Here is an 18,604-nt window from a genome sequence, read left to right as displayed (position 1 = left end):
AGAAGGGGTCTGTTCTGTCCTCTGTAGTACCCTTAGAGAAGGGTTGTAGTACCCTTAGAGAAGGGCTCTGTTCTGACCTCTGTAGTACCCTTAGAGAAGGGGTGTGTTCTGACCTCTGTAGTACCCTTAGAGAAGGGGTCTGTTGTGTCCTCTGTAGTACCCTTAGAGAAGGGGTGTGTTCTGACCTCTGTAGTACCCTTAGAGAAGGGGTCTGTTCTGTCCTCTGTAGTACCCTTAGAGAAGGGATCTGTTCTGTCCTCTGTAGTACCCTTAGAGAAGGGGTCTGTTGTGTCCTCTGTAGTACCCTTAGAGAAGGGGTCTGTTCTGACCTCTGTAGTACCCCTAGAGAAGGGGTCTGCTGTGTCCTCTGTAGTACCCCTAGAGAAGGGGTCAGAACCACTGTAGTACCCTGAGCAGATCTCCTGGTTCTCTATGTAACACACTGGAAACGTTGACATAGCAACACAAATGTAGTTGGAGTAGAGGCAGCCAAAGACAGCTTTTTCTTTTAAAATAATTATTTTTATTTTGTACAGTTGGGAAAGTAAATATGCTTGTAAAAACATGCACTTTTATGAGGATAATTATCTCATTTAAAAAAAAAAGGTTTTACAAACACCTCTGATTGGCAGGGCAGGAAACAGACAGAACGAGTTCCTGTTAAAGTTCCCTTGACTTTTTCCATATTTTTGTTGTGTTTTCAGCCTGAATTTAAATTGTATTAAATTGAGTTTTTGTGTCATACATAATACCCCATAATGTCAAAGTGGAATTATGTTTTTGTTTTCTATTTTACAAATTAAATATACATGAAAAGTCAATACTGTAAGAATTCAAACCCCTTTGTTATGACGAGCCTAAATAAGTTCAGGAGTAAGAATGTGCTCAACAAGTCACATGATCAGTTGCATGAACTCGGTGTGTAATAATAGTGTTTAACATGATTTTTGAATGACTACCTCATCTCTGTACCCCACATGTACAAGTATCTGTAAGGCCCCTCAGTCGAGCAATGAATTTCAAACACAGATTCAACCACAAAGACCAGAGAGGTTTTCCAATGCCTCGCAAAGAAGAGCACCTATTGGTAGATGGGTAAAAAAAACAAGACATTGAATATCCCCATTGAGCATGGTGACGTTATTAATTACACTTTGGATGGTGTATCAATATACCCAGTCACTATAAAGATACAGGCATCCTTTCTTAACTCAGTTACCGGAGAGGAAGGAAACTGCTCAGGGGTTTCACAATGAGGCCAATGGTGACTTTAAAACAGTTACAGAGTTTAATGGCTGTGATTTGAGAAAACTGATGATGGATCAACAACATTGTAGTTACTCCACAATACTAACCTACATGGCAGAGTGAAAAGAAGAAAGCCTAAAACCTAAATGGCAGGTTAGTGTTGAAAATAATAAAACATATTTCAAAATATCCATCTTGTTTGCAACAAGACAAAAAAAAGAAAAAAAAAAGGCAAAAAATAAATAAAAAAACAAGGCAAAAAATGTGGCAAATAAATTAACTGTTTGTCCTGAATACGTTTGGGGCAAATCCAATACAACACTGAGTACCACTCTCCATATTTTCAAGCATAGTGGGGGCTGCATCATGTTATGGGTATGCTTGTAATCTTTAAGGACTGGGGAGTTTTTTAGGACAAAAAGAAATGGAATGGAGCTAAGCACAGGCAGAATCCTAGAAGAAAACCTGATTCAGTTGTTTTCCACCAGATACTGGGAGACATATTCACCTTTCAGCAGGACAATAACCTAAAACACAAGGCCAATATACACTGGATGAGCTTACCAAGATGACAGTGAATGTTCCTGAATGGCATAGTAACAGTTTTGACTTAAATCTACTTGAAAATCAACGGCAAGACGTGGAAAAGGTTTACTACCAATGGTCAACAGCCAATTGGACAGAGCTTGAAGATTGTTGAAAAGAATAATGGGTGTGGAAAGCTCTTAAAGACTTCTCCACAGCTGTAATCGATGTCAAAGGTGCTTCTACAAAGTATTGACTTAGGGGTGTGAATACTTATGTCAATGAGATATTTCTGTATTTAATTTTTCAAAACATTTGCTACGATTTCTAAACACATCATTTTCACTTTGTTGTTATGGTGTGTACATAGATGGTTGAGAAAAAAATATATTTAATCCATTCAGAAATCAGGCTGTAACAACAACTAAAAGTGGAATAAGTCAAGGGAACACTTTCTGAAGTCACAGTATGTTACATTAGAAAACATATGTTTAAGTTGTTGCCTATGTGCCATTTTTGTGGTAAAAATCTCTAAAACAGATGTTGATTTTTTTTTTAAATGTTAATACCCCTTTTTCTCCCCAATTTCGTGGTAACCAATTGGTAGTTACAGTCTTGTCTCATCGCTGCAACTCCTGTACGGACTCAGGAGAGGTGAAGGTCGGGAGCCGTGCTTCCTCTGTTACCCGAACAAGCCGCAATGCTTCTTGACACAATGCCCACTTAACCCGGAAGCCAGCCGCACCGATGTGTCGTAGGAAACACCGTACACCTGGCGACCGTGTCAGCGTGCACTGCCCCGGCCCGCCACAGGAGTCGCTAGAGCACGATGGGACAAGGACCTCCCAAGCCCTCCCCTAACCCGGACGACGCTAGGCCAATTGCACGCCGCCCCATGGGTCTCCTGGTCGCGGGCCGGCTGCGACAGAGACTGGACTTGACCCCAGAATCTCTAGTGGCACGGCTAGCACTGCAATGCAGTGTCTTAGACCACTGCACCACTCGGGAGGCCAACAGAATACATTTTTGGAGAAGAAAAAAACAACCTTTGAACATATCCATCAATCAAACATTTCTAAAATCGCCACTCAAATATCGTATTCCAAATGTCTGTCAAACTTCATTATTCACTCATCAGTCAGTAATTTAGTCAGTCAGGGTGATGTCATCAGTCGCTTCCCCTTTGAAATCATCAGCTATCGCAGCTCAGAAGCCTGCTGGTCGAACCATCATGGTCGTCATGGTCGCCATGAGGCTGGCGCCCTTCCAGTAGTACCACTTGATGCCGTTGTAACGGACCACGTTGGAGACGCCAGCGTAGTAGATACCGTTCAGGTTGGAGGGACCACACGCCTCAAACCACCAACCTAGTGGAGAAGGGAGAGGTCACAGGTTAGAGGTTAAGTGTCAGGAAGAGAGAGGGCAGAGGGACCACACGCCTCAAACCACCGACCTAGTGGATAGGGCAGAGGTCAGGACCTAGTGGAGAGGGCAGAGGTCAGGACCTAGTGGAGAGGGGAGAGGTCAGGACCTAGTGGAGAGGGCAGAGGTCAGGGGTTAGATGTTAGGACCTAGTGGAGAGAGAATGGAACAAAGAGGGAAAAGCAGGTTGTGTGGTCAAATGGGTCAAAGGTCATAAAAAGTGATTTCATGTAGGTTCATGTACTACTTTATATGAGGATGAAACAGGAAGTGATGAAAATAAAGTGAGAGGAAAGATAGATAGAACGTAGGGAAAGAGAGAAAGATGAAACAGGAAGTGAGAGGAAAGTTAGAACGTAGGGAGAGAGAGAAAGATGAAACAGGAAGTGAGAGGAAAGATAGAACGTAGGGAGAGAGAGAAAGATGAAACAGGAAGTGAGAGGAAAGTTAGAACGTAGGGAGAGAGAGAAAGATGAAACAGGAAGTGAGAGGAAAGAAAGAAAGTAGGGAAAGAGAGAAAGATGAAACAGGGATCTGAATACCTCCAGAAGACATCTGAGCACACTTGCAGGAGCAGCGGTCGTTGTCTCTGTCCTTGGTGCTGAACTGGGTCCCAGACTGGGTCAGACTACTGGTGCGACCAGCGGTACCACTGAACCCCTGGGCATGGAGACTGGGAGAGGGAACGGACCAGAACTGTCAACACATAGGGACCGTTTTCCAGACCCAGATAAAGTCAGATCAAATCAAATTAAAGCATACACATATTAGCAGATGTTATCGTAGGTGCAGCTAAAAGCTTGTGTTTCTAGCTCCAACAGCTTCGTAATACCAACAAGTATGAGCCATGACTAGAATACAGTAAATACCTATAAAAAGGGTGAAACAGTATGTAAACAGGATTAAAGTGACCAGTGTTCCATGACTCTATGTGCATAAGGCAGCAGTCTCTAAGGTGCAGGGTAGAGGACCGGGTGGAAGCCGGCGAGAACAGAGGTTAAGGTTCAGGTCAGGGGACTTGGTGGAGAACGGCTAGTAGAGACTGTTTAACAGTCTGATGGGCTGGAGGTGGGAAGAGGAAGAGGCCGGCTAGTAGAGACTGTTTAACAGTCTAATGGGCTGGAGATGGAAGAGGAAGAGGACGGCTAGTAGAGACTGTTTAACAGTCTAATGGGCTGGAGAAGGGAAGAGGAAGAGGACGGCTAGTAGAGACTGTTTAACAGTCTGATGGGCTGGAGATGGGAAGAGGAAGAGGCCGGCTAGTAGAGACTGTTTAACAGTCTGATTGACTGGAGATGGGAAGAGGAAGAGGTCGGCTAGTAGAGACTGTTTAACAGTCTGATGGGCTGGAGATGGGAAGAGGAAGAGGCCGGCTAGTAGAGACTGTTTAACAGTCTGATTGACTGGAGATGGGAAGAGGCCGGCTGGTAGAGACTGTTTAACAGTCTGATGGGCTGGAGATGGGAAGAGGAAGAGGCCGGCTAGTAGAGACTGTTTAACAGTCTGATGGGCTGGAGATGGAAGAGGAAGAGGACGGCTAGTGGAGACTGTTTAACAGTCTGATGGGCTGGAGATGGGAAGAGGAAGAGGCCGGCTAGTAGAGACTGTTTAACAGTCTGATGGGCTGGAGATGGAAGAGGAAGAGGCCGGCTAGTAGAGACTGTTTAACAGTCTGATTGACTGGAGATGGGAAGAGGAAGAGGCCGGCTAGTAGAGACTGTTTAACAGTCTGATTGGCTGGAGGTGGGAAGAGGAAGAGGCCGGCTAGTAGAGACTGTTTAACAGTCTGATTGACTGGAGATGGGAAGAGGAAGAGGACGGCTAGTAGAGACTGTTTAACAGTCTGATGGGCTGGAGATGGGAAGAGGAAGAGGCCGGCTAGTAGAGACTGTTTAACAGTCTGATTGACTGGAGATGGGAAGAGGAAGAGGCCGGCTAGTAGAGACTGTTTAACAGTCTGATTGACTGGAGATGGGAAGAGGAAGAGGCCGGCTAGTAGAGACTGTTTAACAGTCTGATGGCTGGAGATGGGAAGAGGAAGAGGCCGGCTAGTAGAGACTGTTTAACAGTCTGATTGACTGGAGATGGGAAGAGGCCGGCTAGTAGAGACTGTTTAACAGTCTGATGGGCTGGAGATCGAAGCTGATTTTAGACTACCTTTACTCCACACACAGAGACTCATACAAAGCTCTCCCTCATCCTCCATTTGGCAAATCTGACCATAACTTTATCCTCCTGATTCCTGCGTTACAAGCAAAAAATGTCAAACAGGAAGTACCAGTGATGCGCTCAATACAGAAGTGGTCCGATGAAACGGTTGCTAAGGTACAGGACTGTTTCGCTAGCACAGACTGGAATATGTTCTGGGATTCATCCACACTAATCTAAAGGCTTGAGCTGCTGCTTTCAAGGAACAGAAGACTAATCTGAACAATTTTAATAAATCCTGCTACACCCTTTGACGAACCATCAAACAGGCAAAGAATCAATACAGGACAAAAATCTAATTTGAATCCTACTACACTTGTTCTGACACTCGACGGATGTGGCAGGGCTTGCAAACTATCATGGTGTAGAAAGGGAAACCCAGCCGTGAGCTCCCAGTGACGCGAGCCTACCAGACAAGCTAAATGCCTTCTATGCTCACTTCCGAGGCAAGCAACACTGAACCATGCATGACAGCACCAGCCATTCCGGACGACTGTGTGATCAATGATGTGAGTAAGCCCTTTAAACAGGTTAACATTCACAAGGCCGCAGGGCAACCAGCACATGTACTCAGAACATGCACTGACCAGCTGGTCTTCACCTACATTTTCATCCTCTCCCTGACCCAGTATGTAATACCTACATATTCCAAGCAAACCACCATAATCCATGTGTCCAAGAATGCAAAAGTAACCTGCCTAAATGGCTATTGCCCTGTAGCACTCACATATGTAGCATGAAATGCTTTGAAAGGTTGGTCATGGCTCACATCAACACCATCATCCCAGACACCCTGTATTCACTTTAATATACATACTGCTCCAACAAATCCACAGATGACGCAATCTCTATTGCACTCCACACTGCCCTTTCCCACCTGGACAAAAGGAACAACTACATGAGAATGCTGTTCATTGACTACAGCACCACAGGCCTCTGGCTGGGGTGGTCCCTAAATGAACCAAACCCTGGAGAGGAAAACCTGTGGAGAGCCAGTGTTCTCAGCATGATAATGTACCAAGCACATACACAACGAGGTGAGATGGAGTGCTGCTCAGCAGAGGTTGGCAACAGATCTGACAGCTCACCAACACCAGCACCATTCAGGGGGCTTGTCACACACAGAGGAGGATGAATACAGCGCCAACACACTGAGGATTTCAGGTCATTTAATAAGGATGGTCCTGGATCTAAATGTCTAAGTAACGTCGTTACTCATCACAAAGAATATCACTGTGTCTCACATCAACACCATCATCCCAGACACCCTGTATCCACTCCTATTTACATTTACATACCGCCCCAACAGATCCACAGATGACGCAATCTCTATTGCCCTCCACACTGCCCTCTCCCACCTGGACAAAAGGAACAACTACATGAGAATGCTGTTCATTGACTACAGCTCAGCGTTCAACACCATAGTGCCCTCCAAGCTCATCACTAAGCTAAGGACCCTGGGACTAAACACCTACCTCTAAGGACTCCTCATTCTCCTCCTCCTCTGCTCCTCCCTCTCCTCTTACTCCCTCCTCTTCCTCCCTCCTCTCTCTCCTCCACCTCTCTCTCCTCTTCCCCTTCCTCCTCCCTTTCCTCTTCCTCCTCCCCTCTGGGTCTAACTGCCTGACTCCTCCCCTCTGGCTATGAGTCTGACTGCCTTAGTTACAGGGACAGATGGGAGAGGGGGCTGGCCATGGATATGAGACTGCCTTAGCTACCAATGGTAGAGGGGAATGGCTATGGGTCTGACTGCCTTAGCTACCGATGGTAGAGGGGGCTGAATATGGGTCTGACTGCCTTAGTTACAGGGACAGATGGGAGAGGGGGCTGGCTATGGATATGAGACTGCCGTAGCTACCGATGGTAGAGGGGGCTGGCTATGGGTCTGACTGCCTTAGTTACAGGGACAGATGGTAGAGGGGGCTGGCTATGGGTCTGATTGCATTAGCTACCGATGGTAGAGGGGGCTGGCTATGGGTCTGACTGCCTTAGTTACAGGGAACATTTGGGAGAGGGGGCTGGAGAAGATGCTGCTTTGGCCTGGAAATACTGGGGGGAGGGTTGGGTGCCTTCCTTGGTTTGATGGTTGGAAAAGGTTGGAGTAATTGGGTGGCCGGACTGGTCCAGAGCAGGGGTTACATATGGATAAGGGGTTGCCTTGTATGGAGAAGGATAGAGAATAGGTTTTACTGGCCAGAGAAAGCTTGAGAAGGGGATGAATTAGCCAGAGAAAGCTTGAGAAGAGGTTGATAAAGCTTGAGAAGAGGTTGAATTAGCCTGAGAAAGCTTGAGAAGAGGTTGAATTAGCCTGAGAAAGCTTGAGAAGAGGTTGAATTAGCCAGAGAACGCTTGAGAAGAGGTTGAATTAGCCAGAGAAAGCTTGAGAAGAGGTTGAATTAGCCAGAGAAAGCTTGAGAAGAGGTTGAATTAGCCTGAGAAAGCTTAAGAGGTTGAATTAGCCAGAGAAAGCTTGAGAAGAGGTTGAATTAGCCTAAGAACGCTTGAGAAGAGGTTGAATTAGCCAGAGAAAGCTTGAGAAGAGGTTGAATTAGCCTGAGAAAGCTTAAGAGGAGGTTGAATTAGCCTGAGAAAGCTTGAGAAGAGGTTGAATTAGCCTGAGAACGCTTGAGAAGAGGTTGAATTAGCCTGAGAACGCTTGAGAAGAGGTTGAATTAGCCAGAGAAAGCTTGAGAAGAGGTTGAATTAGCCAGATAAAGCTTGAGAAGACATTGAACTAGCCTGAGAACGCTTGAGAAGAGGTTGAATTAGCCTGAGAAAGCTTGAGAAGAGGTTGAATTAGCCTGAGAACGCTTGAGAAGAGGTTGAATTAGCCAGAGAAAGCTTGAGAAGAGGTTGAATTAGCCTGAGAAAGCTTAAGAGGAGGTTGAATTAGCCTGAGAAAGCTTGAGAAGAGGTTGAATTAGCCTGAGAACACTTGAGAAGAGGTTGAATTAGCCAGAGAAAGCTTAAGAGGAGGTTGAATTAGCCTGAGAAAGCTTGAGAAGAGGTTGAATTAGCCTGAGAACGCTTAAGAAGAGGCTGAATTAGCCTGAGAAAGCTTGAGAAGAGGTTGAATTAGCCAGAGAAAGCTTGAGAAGAGGTTGAATTAGCCAGAGAAAGCTTGAGAAGAGGTTGAATTAGCCTGAGAACGCTTGAGAAGAGGTTGAATTAGCCAGAGAAAGCTTGAGAAGAGGTTGAATTAGCCTGAGAAAGCTTAAGAGGAGGTTGAATTAGCCTGAGAAAGCTTGAGAAGAGGTTGAATTAGCCTGAGAACGCTTGAGAAGAGGTTGAATTAGCCTGAGAACGCTTGAGAAGAGGTTGAATTAGCCAGAGAAAGCTTGAGAAGAGGTTGAATTAGCCAGATAAAGCTTGAGAAGACATTGAACTAGCCTGAGAACGCTTGAGAAGAGGTTGAATTAGCCTGAGAAAGCTTGAGAAGAGGTTGAATTAGCCTGAGAAAGCTTGAGAAGAGGTTGAATTAGCCTGAGAAAGCTTGAGAAGGGGATGCCTTGGCCGAGTAGGGGCTGCATTGGCTGTGTAAAAGCCTAGCACCACAGGCCTCTGGCTGGGGAGGTCCCCAAATGAACCCAACCCTGGAGAGGAAAACCTGTGGAGAGCCAGTGTTCTCAGCATGATAATGTACCGAGCACATACACAACGAGGTGAGATGGAGTGCTGCTCAGCAGAGGTTGGCAACAGATCTGACAGCTCACCAACACCAGCACCATTCAGGGGGCTTGTCACACACAGAGGAGGATGAATACAGCGCTGAGGATTTTAGGTCATTTAATAAGGATGGTCCTGGATCTAAATGTCTAGGTAACGTCGTTACTCATCACCAAGAATATCACTGTGTCAAATACCTCCAGCCTTTTTCAAACACTCCATCAAATTTTTCTAGACAGATCACATGATCTACTCGTTCGTCCTTTTACTTTCAACCCGGCGATAAGGAAGGGAAGGACTCAGTTAAAGGATCATGCTGGATGATTTGGGTTACAGGTTCATTCAATTACCTCCGGTCATATATGCCTTTCAGAAACACAACTATTTACCAAACTCTCCCTAGAATCCGGGTTACTTCCACTTAGTTTCCTGATTCGGATCTGATTGAGACAAAGCTATAAGAGCTTAACATGTCAGAAGAGTTTTAACACAATAGTAAGACTGATTGAGGATAAAATCTCACTTAGTGTAAGTGTGAGATATATGGACTTCGTTCCCTATGAACCCCCAATCCTCACGTTATAGTTTCTTCTCTCTGCTACCGCACGGAACCAATCGGGACCCTGACCAGCGTCTACCCCCAAGCCTTAAGACTACTAAACAAGACTGATAAATAGTTAGTTAACCAATAGCTACCAAGCCTACCTGCATTGACTCTACTGTCTAGTATCTATCCTTTACCCCTACCTACAGTATACTGCTGTTACTGTCTATTATCTATCCTTTACCCCTACCTACAGTATTCTGCTGTTACTGTCTATTATCTATCCTTTACCCCTACAGTATACTGCTGTTACTGTCTATTATCTATCCTTTACCCCTACCTACAGTATACTGCTGTTACTGTCTATTATCTATCCTTTACCCCTACCTACAGTATACTGCTGTTACTGTCTATTATCTATCCTTTACCCCTACCTACAGTATACTGCTGTTACTGTCTATTATCTATCCTTTACCCCTCCCTACAGTCTACTGCTGTTACTGTCTATTATCTATCCTTTACCCCTACCTACAGTATACTGCTGTTACTGTCTATTATCTATCCTTTACCCCTACAGTATACTGCTGTTACTGTCTATCTATCCTTTACCCCTACCTACAGTCTACTGCTGTTACTGTCTATTATCTATCCTTTACCCCTACCTACAGTATACTGCTGTTACTGTCTATTATCTATCCTCTACCCCTACCTACAGTATACTGCTGTTACTGTCTATTATCTATCCTTTACCACTACCTACAGTATACTGCTGTTACTGTCTATTATCTATCCTTTACCCCTACCTACAGTATACTGCTGTTACTGTCTATTATCTATCCTTTACCCCTACCTACAGTATACTGCTGTTACAGTCTATTATCTATCCTTTACCCCTACCTACAGTATACTGCTGTTACTGTCTATTATCTATCCTTTACCCCTACCTACAGTATACTGCTGTTACTGTCTATTATCTATCCTTTACCCCTACCTACAGTATACTGCTGTTACAGTCTATTATCTATCCTTTACCCCTACCTACAGTATACTGCTGTTACTGTCTATTATCTATCCTTTACCCCTACCTACAGTATACTGCTGTTACTGTCTATTATCTATCCTTTACCCCTACCTAGAGTATACTGCTGTTACTGTCTATTATCTATCCTTTACCCCTACCTACAGTATACTGCTGTTACTGTCTATTATCTATCCTTTACCCCTACAGTATACTGCTGTTACTGTCTATTATCTATCCTTTACCCCTACCTACAGTATACTGCTGTTACTGTCTATTATCTATCATTTACCCCTACCTACAGTATACTGCTGTTACTGTCTATTATCTATCCTTTACCCCTACCTACAGTATACTGCTGTTACTGTCTATTATCTATCCTTTACCCCTACCTACAGTAAAAGTAGTTGTTGTAAATAGCCAAGTTATCATTACTCTAAAATGTATTTATTCCTTGGTTATTATTTTCCTTTTCTTTCTCTCTGCATTGTTGGGAGGTCAGCATTTCACTGTTCGTCCACACAGGTATTTGATTTGATTTGACTCTCAGCCTTCCCTGCTGTGGGATGGTGCATTGCATGCTGGTATCTGTAGTTTTTGTCCACTACGTCCATATAGAAGTGATCGTAATGGGAGCATTGCATGCTGGTACCTGTAGTTTTTGTCCTCTGCGTCTATATAGAAGTGATCGTAGTGGGAGTAGGCCTCGTTCCCCTCATCATCCTTCAGCTGCACCTGGAGACTGTACTCCTGGAAGCTGGTCAGCAGATGGATGAGGTCATTTCCTGCCCAGTACTCTCCCGAGGGATCCCCGAAACCCTGCAAAGGGAACGGTTAGTGAAAGAGGACAAACTGAACGAAGGGTCATATGGCTAACATCGCTTCCGAGGGTACAGATGACATCAACTGAGATGTAAATGTCATTCTACCGTTGAGAGATGAAGAGACATGAGGGTTATTATGAGTAAACAGATACATAAAGAAATGAGCAAATGTTAATAATTTGATAACTTCTGACAATCCCTCTCTGACCTCCTACAGACAGTTAGTCCCTGTATATCTCTGACCTCCTACAGACCGTTAGTCCCTGTATATCTCTGACCGACTACAGACCGTTAGTCCCTGTATATCTCTGACCTCCTACAGACCGTTAGTCCCTGTATATCTCTGACCTCCTACAGACCGTTAGTCCCTGTATATCTCTGACCTCCTACAGACCGTTAGTCCCTGTATATCTCTGACCTCCTACAGACCGTTAGTCCCTGTATATCTCTGACCTCCTACAGACCGTTAGTCCCTGTATATCTCTGACCTCCTACAGACCGTTAGTCCCTGTATATCTCTGACCTTCTACAGACCGTTAGTCCCTGTATATCTCTGACCTCCTACAGACCGTTAGTCCCTGTATATCTCTGACCTACTACAGACCGTTAGTCCCTGTATATCTCTGACCTCCTACAGACCGTTAGTCCCTGTATATCTCTGACCTACTACAGACCGTTAGTCCCTGTATATCTCTGACCTCCTACAGACCGTTAGTCCCTGTATATCTCTGACCTCCTACAGACCGTTAGTCCCTGTATATCTCTGACCTACTACAGACCGTTAGTCCCTGTATATCTCTGACCTCCTACAGACCGTTAGTCCCTGTATATCTCTGACCTTCTACAGACCGTTAGTCCCTGTATATCTCTGACCTCCTACAGACCGTTAGTCCCTGTATATCTCTGACCTCCTACAGACCGTTAGTCCCTGTATATCTCTGACCTACTACAGACCGTTAGTCCCTGTATATCTCTGACCTCCTACAGACCGTTAGTCCCTGTATATCTCTGACCTCCTACAGACCGTTAGTCCCTGTATATCTCTGACCTTCTACAGACCGTTAGTCCCTGTATATCTCTGACCTCCTACAGACCGTTAGTCCCTGTATATCTCTGACCTCCTACAGACCGTTAGTCCCTGTATATCTCTGACCTACTACAGACCGTTAGTCCCTGTATATCTCTGACCTCCTACAGACCGTTAGTCCCTGTATATCTCTGACCTCCTACAGACCGTTAGTCCCTGTATATCTCTGACCTCCTACAGACCGTTAGTCCCTGTATATCTCTGACCTCCTACAGACCGTTAGTCCCTGTATATCTCTGACCTCCTACAGACCGTTAGTCCCTGTATATCTCTGACCTACTACAGACCGTTAGTCCCTGTATATCTCTGACCTCCTACAGACCGTTAGTCCCTGTATATCTCTGACCTCCTACAGACCGTTAGTCCCTGTATATCTCTGACCTCCTACAGACCGTTAGTCCCTGTATATCTCTGACCTACTACAGACCGTTAGTCCCTGTATATCTCTGACCTCCTACAGACCGTTAGTCCCTGTATATCTCTGACCTCCTACAGACCGTTAGTCCCTGTATATCTCTGACCTCCTACAGACCGTTAGTCCCTGTATATCTCTGACCTCCTACAGACAGTTAGTCCCTGTATATCTCTGACCGACTACAGACTGTTAGTCCCTGTATATCTCTGACCTTCTACAGACCGTTAGTCCCTGTATATCTCTGACCGACTACAGACAGCGTAGCCTAGTGGTTAGAGCATTGGAATAGTAACCGGAAGGTTGCAAGTTCAATCCCCCGAGCTGTCAATCTGCCCCTGAACAGGCAGTTAACCCACTGTTCCTAGACCGTCATTGAAAATAAGAATTTGTTCTTAACTGACTTGCCTAGTTAAATAAAGGTAAAAAAATAAATAAACAGTTAGTCCCTGCATTTCTCTGACCTACTCTCCTTTGAACTCCTTTGGTTACGTGAGAATGAGGTCTGGGAGCGTTTACTATCTGTCCAGAAGGCCTGATTTTACTCTGACGTTAAACTCTATACTCCCACGCTCTGACTGGGGCCAAATATTTATCATCCACTTGTGAAAATATTGTTCTTGAGAAAAATATATTGAAACAGCATGTTTGTGGCGTGATCCATTTTTGACTATTCCATTTCCAAACCAAACAATTAAATCTGCTGCAGAAGGAAGTGAATCAGCAACTCGTTTAATCAAACAGCCAAAAGCAGAGTCTCTCCTCAGACTGTGATTTAAGTCAAGGATCTCAAAGAGAATCATGCATTTCCCTTCCGCGTGGCGTTTCTGTATATCATGACTATTGACGGCAGTGAGAACATCAAAGATCAGTTTGTGCTGAGCATTGGACAACATTGCGATTGAGTCCAAAGTGTCACCCTATTACCTATATAGTGTCCTACTTTTGAGTCCTATGGGCCACCGATGAACCCTGGTTAAAAGTAGTGAACTATATAGGGAGAAAGGTGGCATTTGGGACACAGTTGGGATTTCCCTACTACAGCAGGATCTAAAGCTGGGACAAACAGTTAACAGTTAACTAGTCTCTCTAGGACCCCCAGTACTCTACATGGGATCTCTACTGATGTGTTAACTAGTCTCTCTAGGACCCCCAGTACTCTACATGGGATCTCTACTGGTCCTGTTAACTAGTCTCTCTAGGACCCCCAGTACTCTACATGGGATCTCTACTGATGTGTTAACTAGTCTCTCTAGGACCCCCAGTACTCTACATGGGATCTCTACTGGTCCTGTTAACTAGTCTCTCTAGGACCCCCAGTACTCTACATGGGATCTCTACTGATGTGTTAACTAGTCTCTCTAGGACCCCCAGTACTCTCTCTACATGGGATCTCTACTGGTCCTGTTAACTAGTCTCTCTAGGACCCCCAGTACTCTACATGGGATCTCTACTGATGTGTTAACTAGTCTCTCTAGGACCCCCAGAACTCTACATGGGATCTCTACTGGTCCTGTTAACTAGTCTCTCTAGGACCCCCAGTACTCTACATGGGATCTCTACTGGTCCTGTTAACTAGTCTCTCTAGGACCCCCAGTACTCTACATGGGATCTCTACTGGTCCTGTTAACTAGTCTCTCTAGGACCCCCAGTACTCTACATGGGATCTCTACTGGTCCTGTTAACTAGTCTCTCTAGGACCCCCAGTACTCTACATGGGATCTCTACTGGTCCTGTTAACTAGTCTCTCTAGGACCCCCAGTACTCTACATGGGATCTCTACTGATGTGTTAACTAGTCTCTCTAGGACCCCCAGTACTCTACATGGGATCTCTACTGATGTGTTAACTAGTCTCTCTAGGACCCCCAGTACTCTACATGGGTTCTCTACTGATGTGTTAACTAGTCCCTATGACCCCCAGTACTCTATATGGGATCTCTACTGGTCCTGTTAACTAGTCTCTCTAGGACCCCCAGTACTCTACATGGGATCTCTACTGGTCCTGTTAACTAGTCTCTCTAGGACCCCCAGGACTTAACATGGGATCTCTACTGATGTGTTAACTAGTCTCTCTAGGACCCCCAGTACTCTACATGGGATCTCTACTGGTCCTGTTAACTAGTCTCTCTAGGACCCCCAGTACTCTATATGGGATCTCTACTGATGTGTTAACTAGTCCCTATGACCCCCAGTACTCTACATGGTGGGATCTCTACTGATCTGTTAACTAGTCTCTCTAGGACCCCCAGTACTCTACATGGGATCTCTACTGGTCCTGTTAACTAGTCTCTCTAGGACCCCCAGTACTCTACACGGTGGGATCTCTACTGATCTGTTAACTAGTCTCTCTAGGACCCCCAGTACTCTACATGGGATCTCTACTGGTCCTGTTAACTAGTCTCTCTAGGACCCCCAGTACTCTACACGGTGGGATCTCTACTGATCTGTTAACTAGTCTCTCTAGGACCCCCAGTACTCTACATGGGATCTCTACTGGTCCTGTTAACTAGTCTCTCTAGGACCCCCAGTACTCTACACGGTGGATCTCTACTGGTCCTGTTAACTAGTCTCTCTAGGACCCCCAGTACTCTACACGGTGGATCTCTACTGGTCCTGTTAACTAGTCTCTCTAGGACCCCCAGTACTCTACACGGTGGGATCTCTACTGGTCCTGTTAACTAGTCTCTCTAGGACCCCCAGTCCTCTACACGGTGGGATCTCTACTGGTGCTGTTAACTAGTCTCTCTAGGACCCCCAGTCCTCTACACGGTGGGATCTCTACTGGTGCTGTTAACTAGTCTCTCTAGGACCCCCAGTCCTCTACACGGTGGGATCTCTACTGGTGCTGTTAACTAGTCTCTCTAGGACCCCCAGTCCTCTACACGGTGGGATCTCTACTGGTGCTGTTAACTAGTCTCTCTAGGACCCCCAGTCCTCTACACGGTGGGATCTCTACTGGTGCTGTTAACTAGTCTCTCTAGGACCCCCAGTCCTCTACACGGTGGGATCTCTACTGGTGCTGTTAACTAGTCTCTCTAGGACCCCCAGTCCTCTTCACGGTGGGATCTCTACTGGTGCTGTTAACTAGTCTCTCTAGGACCCCCAGTCCTCTACACGGTGGGATCTCTACTGGTGCTGTTAACTAGTCTCTCTAGGACCCCCAGTCCTCTACACGGTGGGATCTCTACTGGTGCTGTTAACTAGTCTCTCTAGGACCCCCAGTCCTCTTCACGGTGGGATCTCTTGACCACCTCAGGAAGTTCAGTCGGTCCTTTCACGTCACAATTCAGAGTCTGAAGTGACTGATTCAAGTGTGTGAGGGGAGTATGTGATCTGATCGAGGTGTCTGTCTGTCTGTCTGTCTGTCTGTCTGTCTGTCTGTCTGTCTGTCTGTCTGTGTCTGTCTGTGTGTCTGTCTGTGTCTGTCTGTGTCTGTCTGTGTCTGTCTGTGTCTGTCTGTGTCTGTCTCTGTCTGTCTGTCTGTCTGTCTGTCTGTGTCTGTCTGTGTCTGTCTGTCTGTCTGTCTGTCTGTCTGTCTGTCTGTCTGTCTGTCTGTCTGTCTGTCTGTCTCTGTCTCTGTCTCTGTCTGTCTGTCTGTGTCTGTCTGTCTGTCTGTCTGTCTGTCTGTCTGTCTGTCTGTCTGTCTCTGTCTGTCTCTGTCTGTCTGTCTGTCTGTCTCTGTCTGTCTGTCTGTGTCTGTCTGTCTGTCTGTCTGTCTGTCTGTCTGTCTGTCTGTCTGTCTGTCTGTCTGCCTGTCTGCCTGTCTTTCTGCCTGTCTGCCTGTCTGCCAGTCTGTCTGTCTGTCTGTCTGTCTGTCTGTGTGAGCCTCTGATGTGGTGTGGTGAGTGTGTGTAGGGATCGGACACCGTCAGGGAGGGACAGAGAGAGTGCAGGTGCAACAACAGGGAGTGTCGTAGGGGAACAAGCGGGGTGGCCTACCAAAACAACCAGGGTCATCCCAGATCCCAGATCTGTCTGTGTCCCACGCCTCCCCAGTCCTAAACCCTATCCAAACCTCTCGTCCACCCCGCCTTAGATTGATTGAAACCTGCTGTCTCGTCAGCAGAGGGATGAATCCAGGACCACTGACCCCCCCCCGATCTGACAAACTGTTATAACAACCCACCTGTGATTCAGAGACATCGCTATCTTGATTTTGGATGAAGACTTGTGACAAAAACAGACTCCCAAACGAAATAAATGACGTTCTCTCATACACTCTGAGAATTGTCCACGAAAACACACTGAAATAAAAGTCTGACTTTATTTAAAACAAATGATGTTAGATATTTGAACGACACACAGAAAAAGACTTGTGTTGAGATGAACGTAATGAGAAAGAGCCTTAGACAACCCAGCCTCTGACTACTATTTCAGTGAAATACTACAGAAGAGGACTCCGCTTACAAAGACCTACCAAAGAAGACTTGGTTGACATCTTGTGTTAAGGTCTAGTGAACATACCATCTTGTGTTAAGGTCTAGTGAACATACCATCTTGTGTTTAAGGTCTAGTGAACATACCATCTTGTGTTAAGGTCTAGTGAACATACCATCTTGTGTTTAAGGTCTAGTGAACATACCCATCTTGTGTTAAGGTCTAGTGAACATACCATCTTGTGTTAAGGTCTAGTGAACATACCCATCTTGTGTTAAGGTCTAGTGAACATACCATCTTGGGTTTAAGTTCTAGTGAACATACCATCTTGGGTTTAAGTTCTAGTGAACATACCATCTTGGGTTTAAGTTCTAGTGAACATACCATCTTGGGTTTAAGTTCTAGTGAACATACCATCTTGTGTTTAAGTTCTAGTGAACATACCATCTTGTGTTTAAGTTCTAGTGAACATACCATCTTGTGTTTAAGTTCTAGTGAACATACCATCTTGTGTTTAAGTTCTAGTGAACATACCATCTTGTGTTTAAGTTCTAGTGAACATACCATCTTGTGTTTAAGTTCTAGTGAACATACCATCTTGTGTTTAAGTTCTAGTGAACATACCATCTTGTGTTTAAGTTCTAGTGAACATACCATCTTGTGTTTAAGTTCTAGTGAACATACCATCTTGTGTTTAAGTTCTAGTGAACATACCATCTTGTGTTTAAGTTCTAGTGAACATACCATCTTGTGTTAAGTTCTAGTGAACATACCATCTTGTGTTTAAGTTCTAGTGAACATACCATCTTGTGTTTAAGTTCTAGTGAACATACCATCTTGTGTTTAAGTTCTAGTGAACATACCATCTTGTGTTAAGTTCTAGTGAACATACCATCTTGTGTTTAAGTTCTAGTGAACATACCATCTTGTGTTTAAGTTTTAGTGAACATACCATCTTGTGTTAAGTTCTAGTGAACATACCATCTTGGGTTTAAGTTCTAGTGAACATACCATCTTGGGTTTAAGTTCTAGTGAACATACCATCTTGTAATCCCTCCATCCACGGTGGAAATCCACGGCTCCGTCTCTACGATGCTGCAGCACGGTCCAGCCTCCACCTCTCGTCTTCATGTCACAGAACACCTGTAGAGGTAAACCCACTTCTGGTTACAGAACACCTGAACAGGTAAACCCACTTCAGGTTACAGAACACCTGAACAGGTAAACCCACTTCGGGTTACAGAACACCTGAACAGGTAACACCTGAACAGG

The 18,604-nt window shown here is 45.1% G+C and overlaps 1 protein-coding gene across 1 annotated transcript in view; it reads right to left on the bottom strand.

The window, feature by feature from the left end:
* Window positions 1–517: 517 nt before the first annotated feature.
* LOC135549477 (angiopoietin-2-like) overlaps window positions 518–18,604 on the bottom strand; it is a 48,403-nt gene continuing 30,316 nt past the window's right edge. The window contains exons 6-9 of the mRNA XM_064979474.1: window positions 18,374–18,475; window positions 11,284–11,450; window positions 3,738–3,868; window positions 518–3,140 (exon numbers count right to left, since the gene is read on the bottom strand). Coding sequence (XP_064835546.1) covers window positions 2,980–3,140; window positions 3,738–3,868; window positions 11,284–11,450; window positions 18,374–18,475 — 561 coding nt within the window. The 3' untranslated portion in view covers window positions 518–2,979. The remainder of the gene's footprint in view (window positions 3,141–3,737; window positions 3,869–11,283; window positions 11,451–18,373; window positions 18,476–18,604) is intronic.

Source organism: Oncorhynchus masou, chromosome 12 (assembly GCF_036934945.1).
Source record: "Oncorhynchus masou masou isolate Uvic2021 chromosome 12, UVic_Omas_1.1, whole genome shotgun sequence".
NCBI classification, from domain to species: domain Eukaryota; kingdom Metazoa; phylum Chordata; class Actinopteri; order Salmoniformes; family Salmonidae; genus Oncorhynchus; species Oncorhynchus masou.
This window is presented reverse-complemented; position numbering and strand designations above follow the sequence as displayed.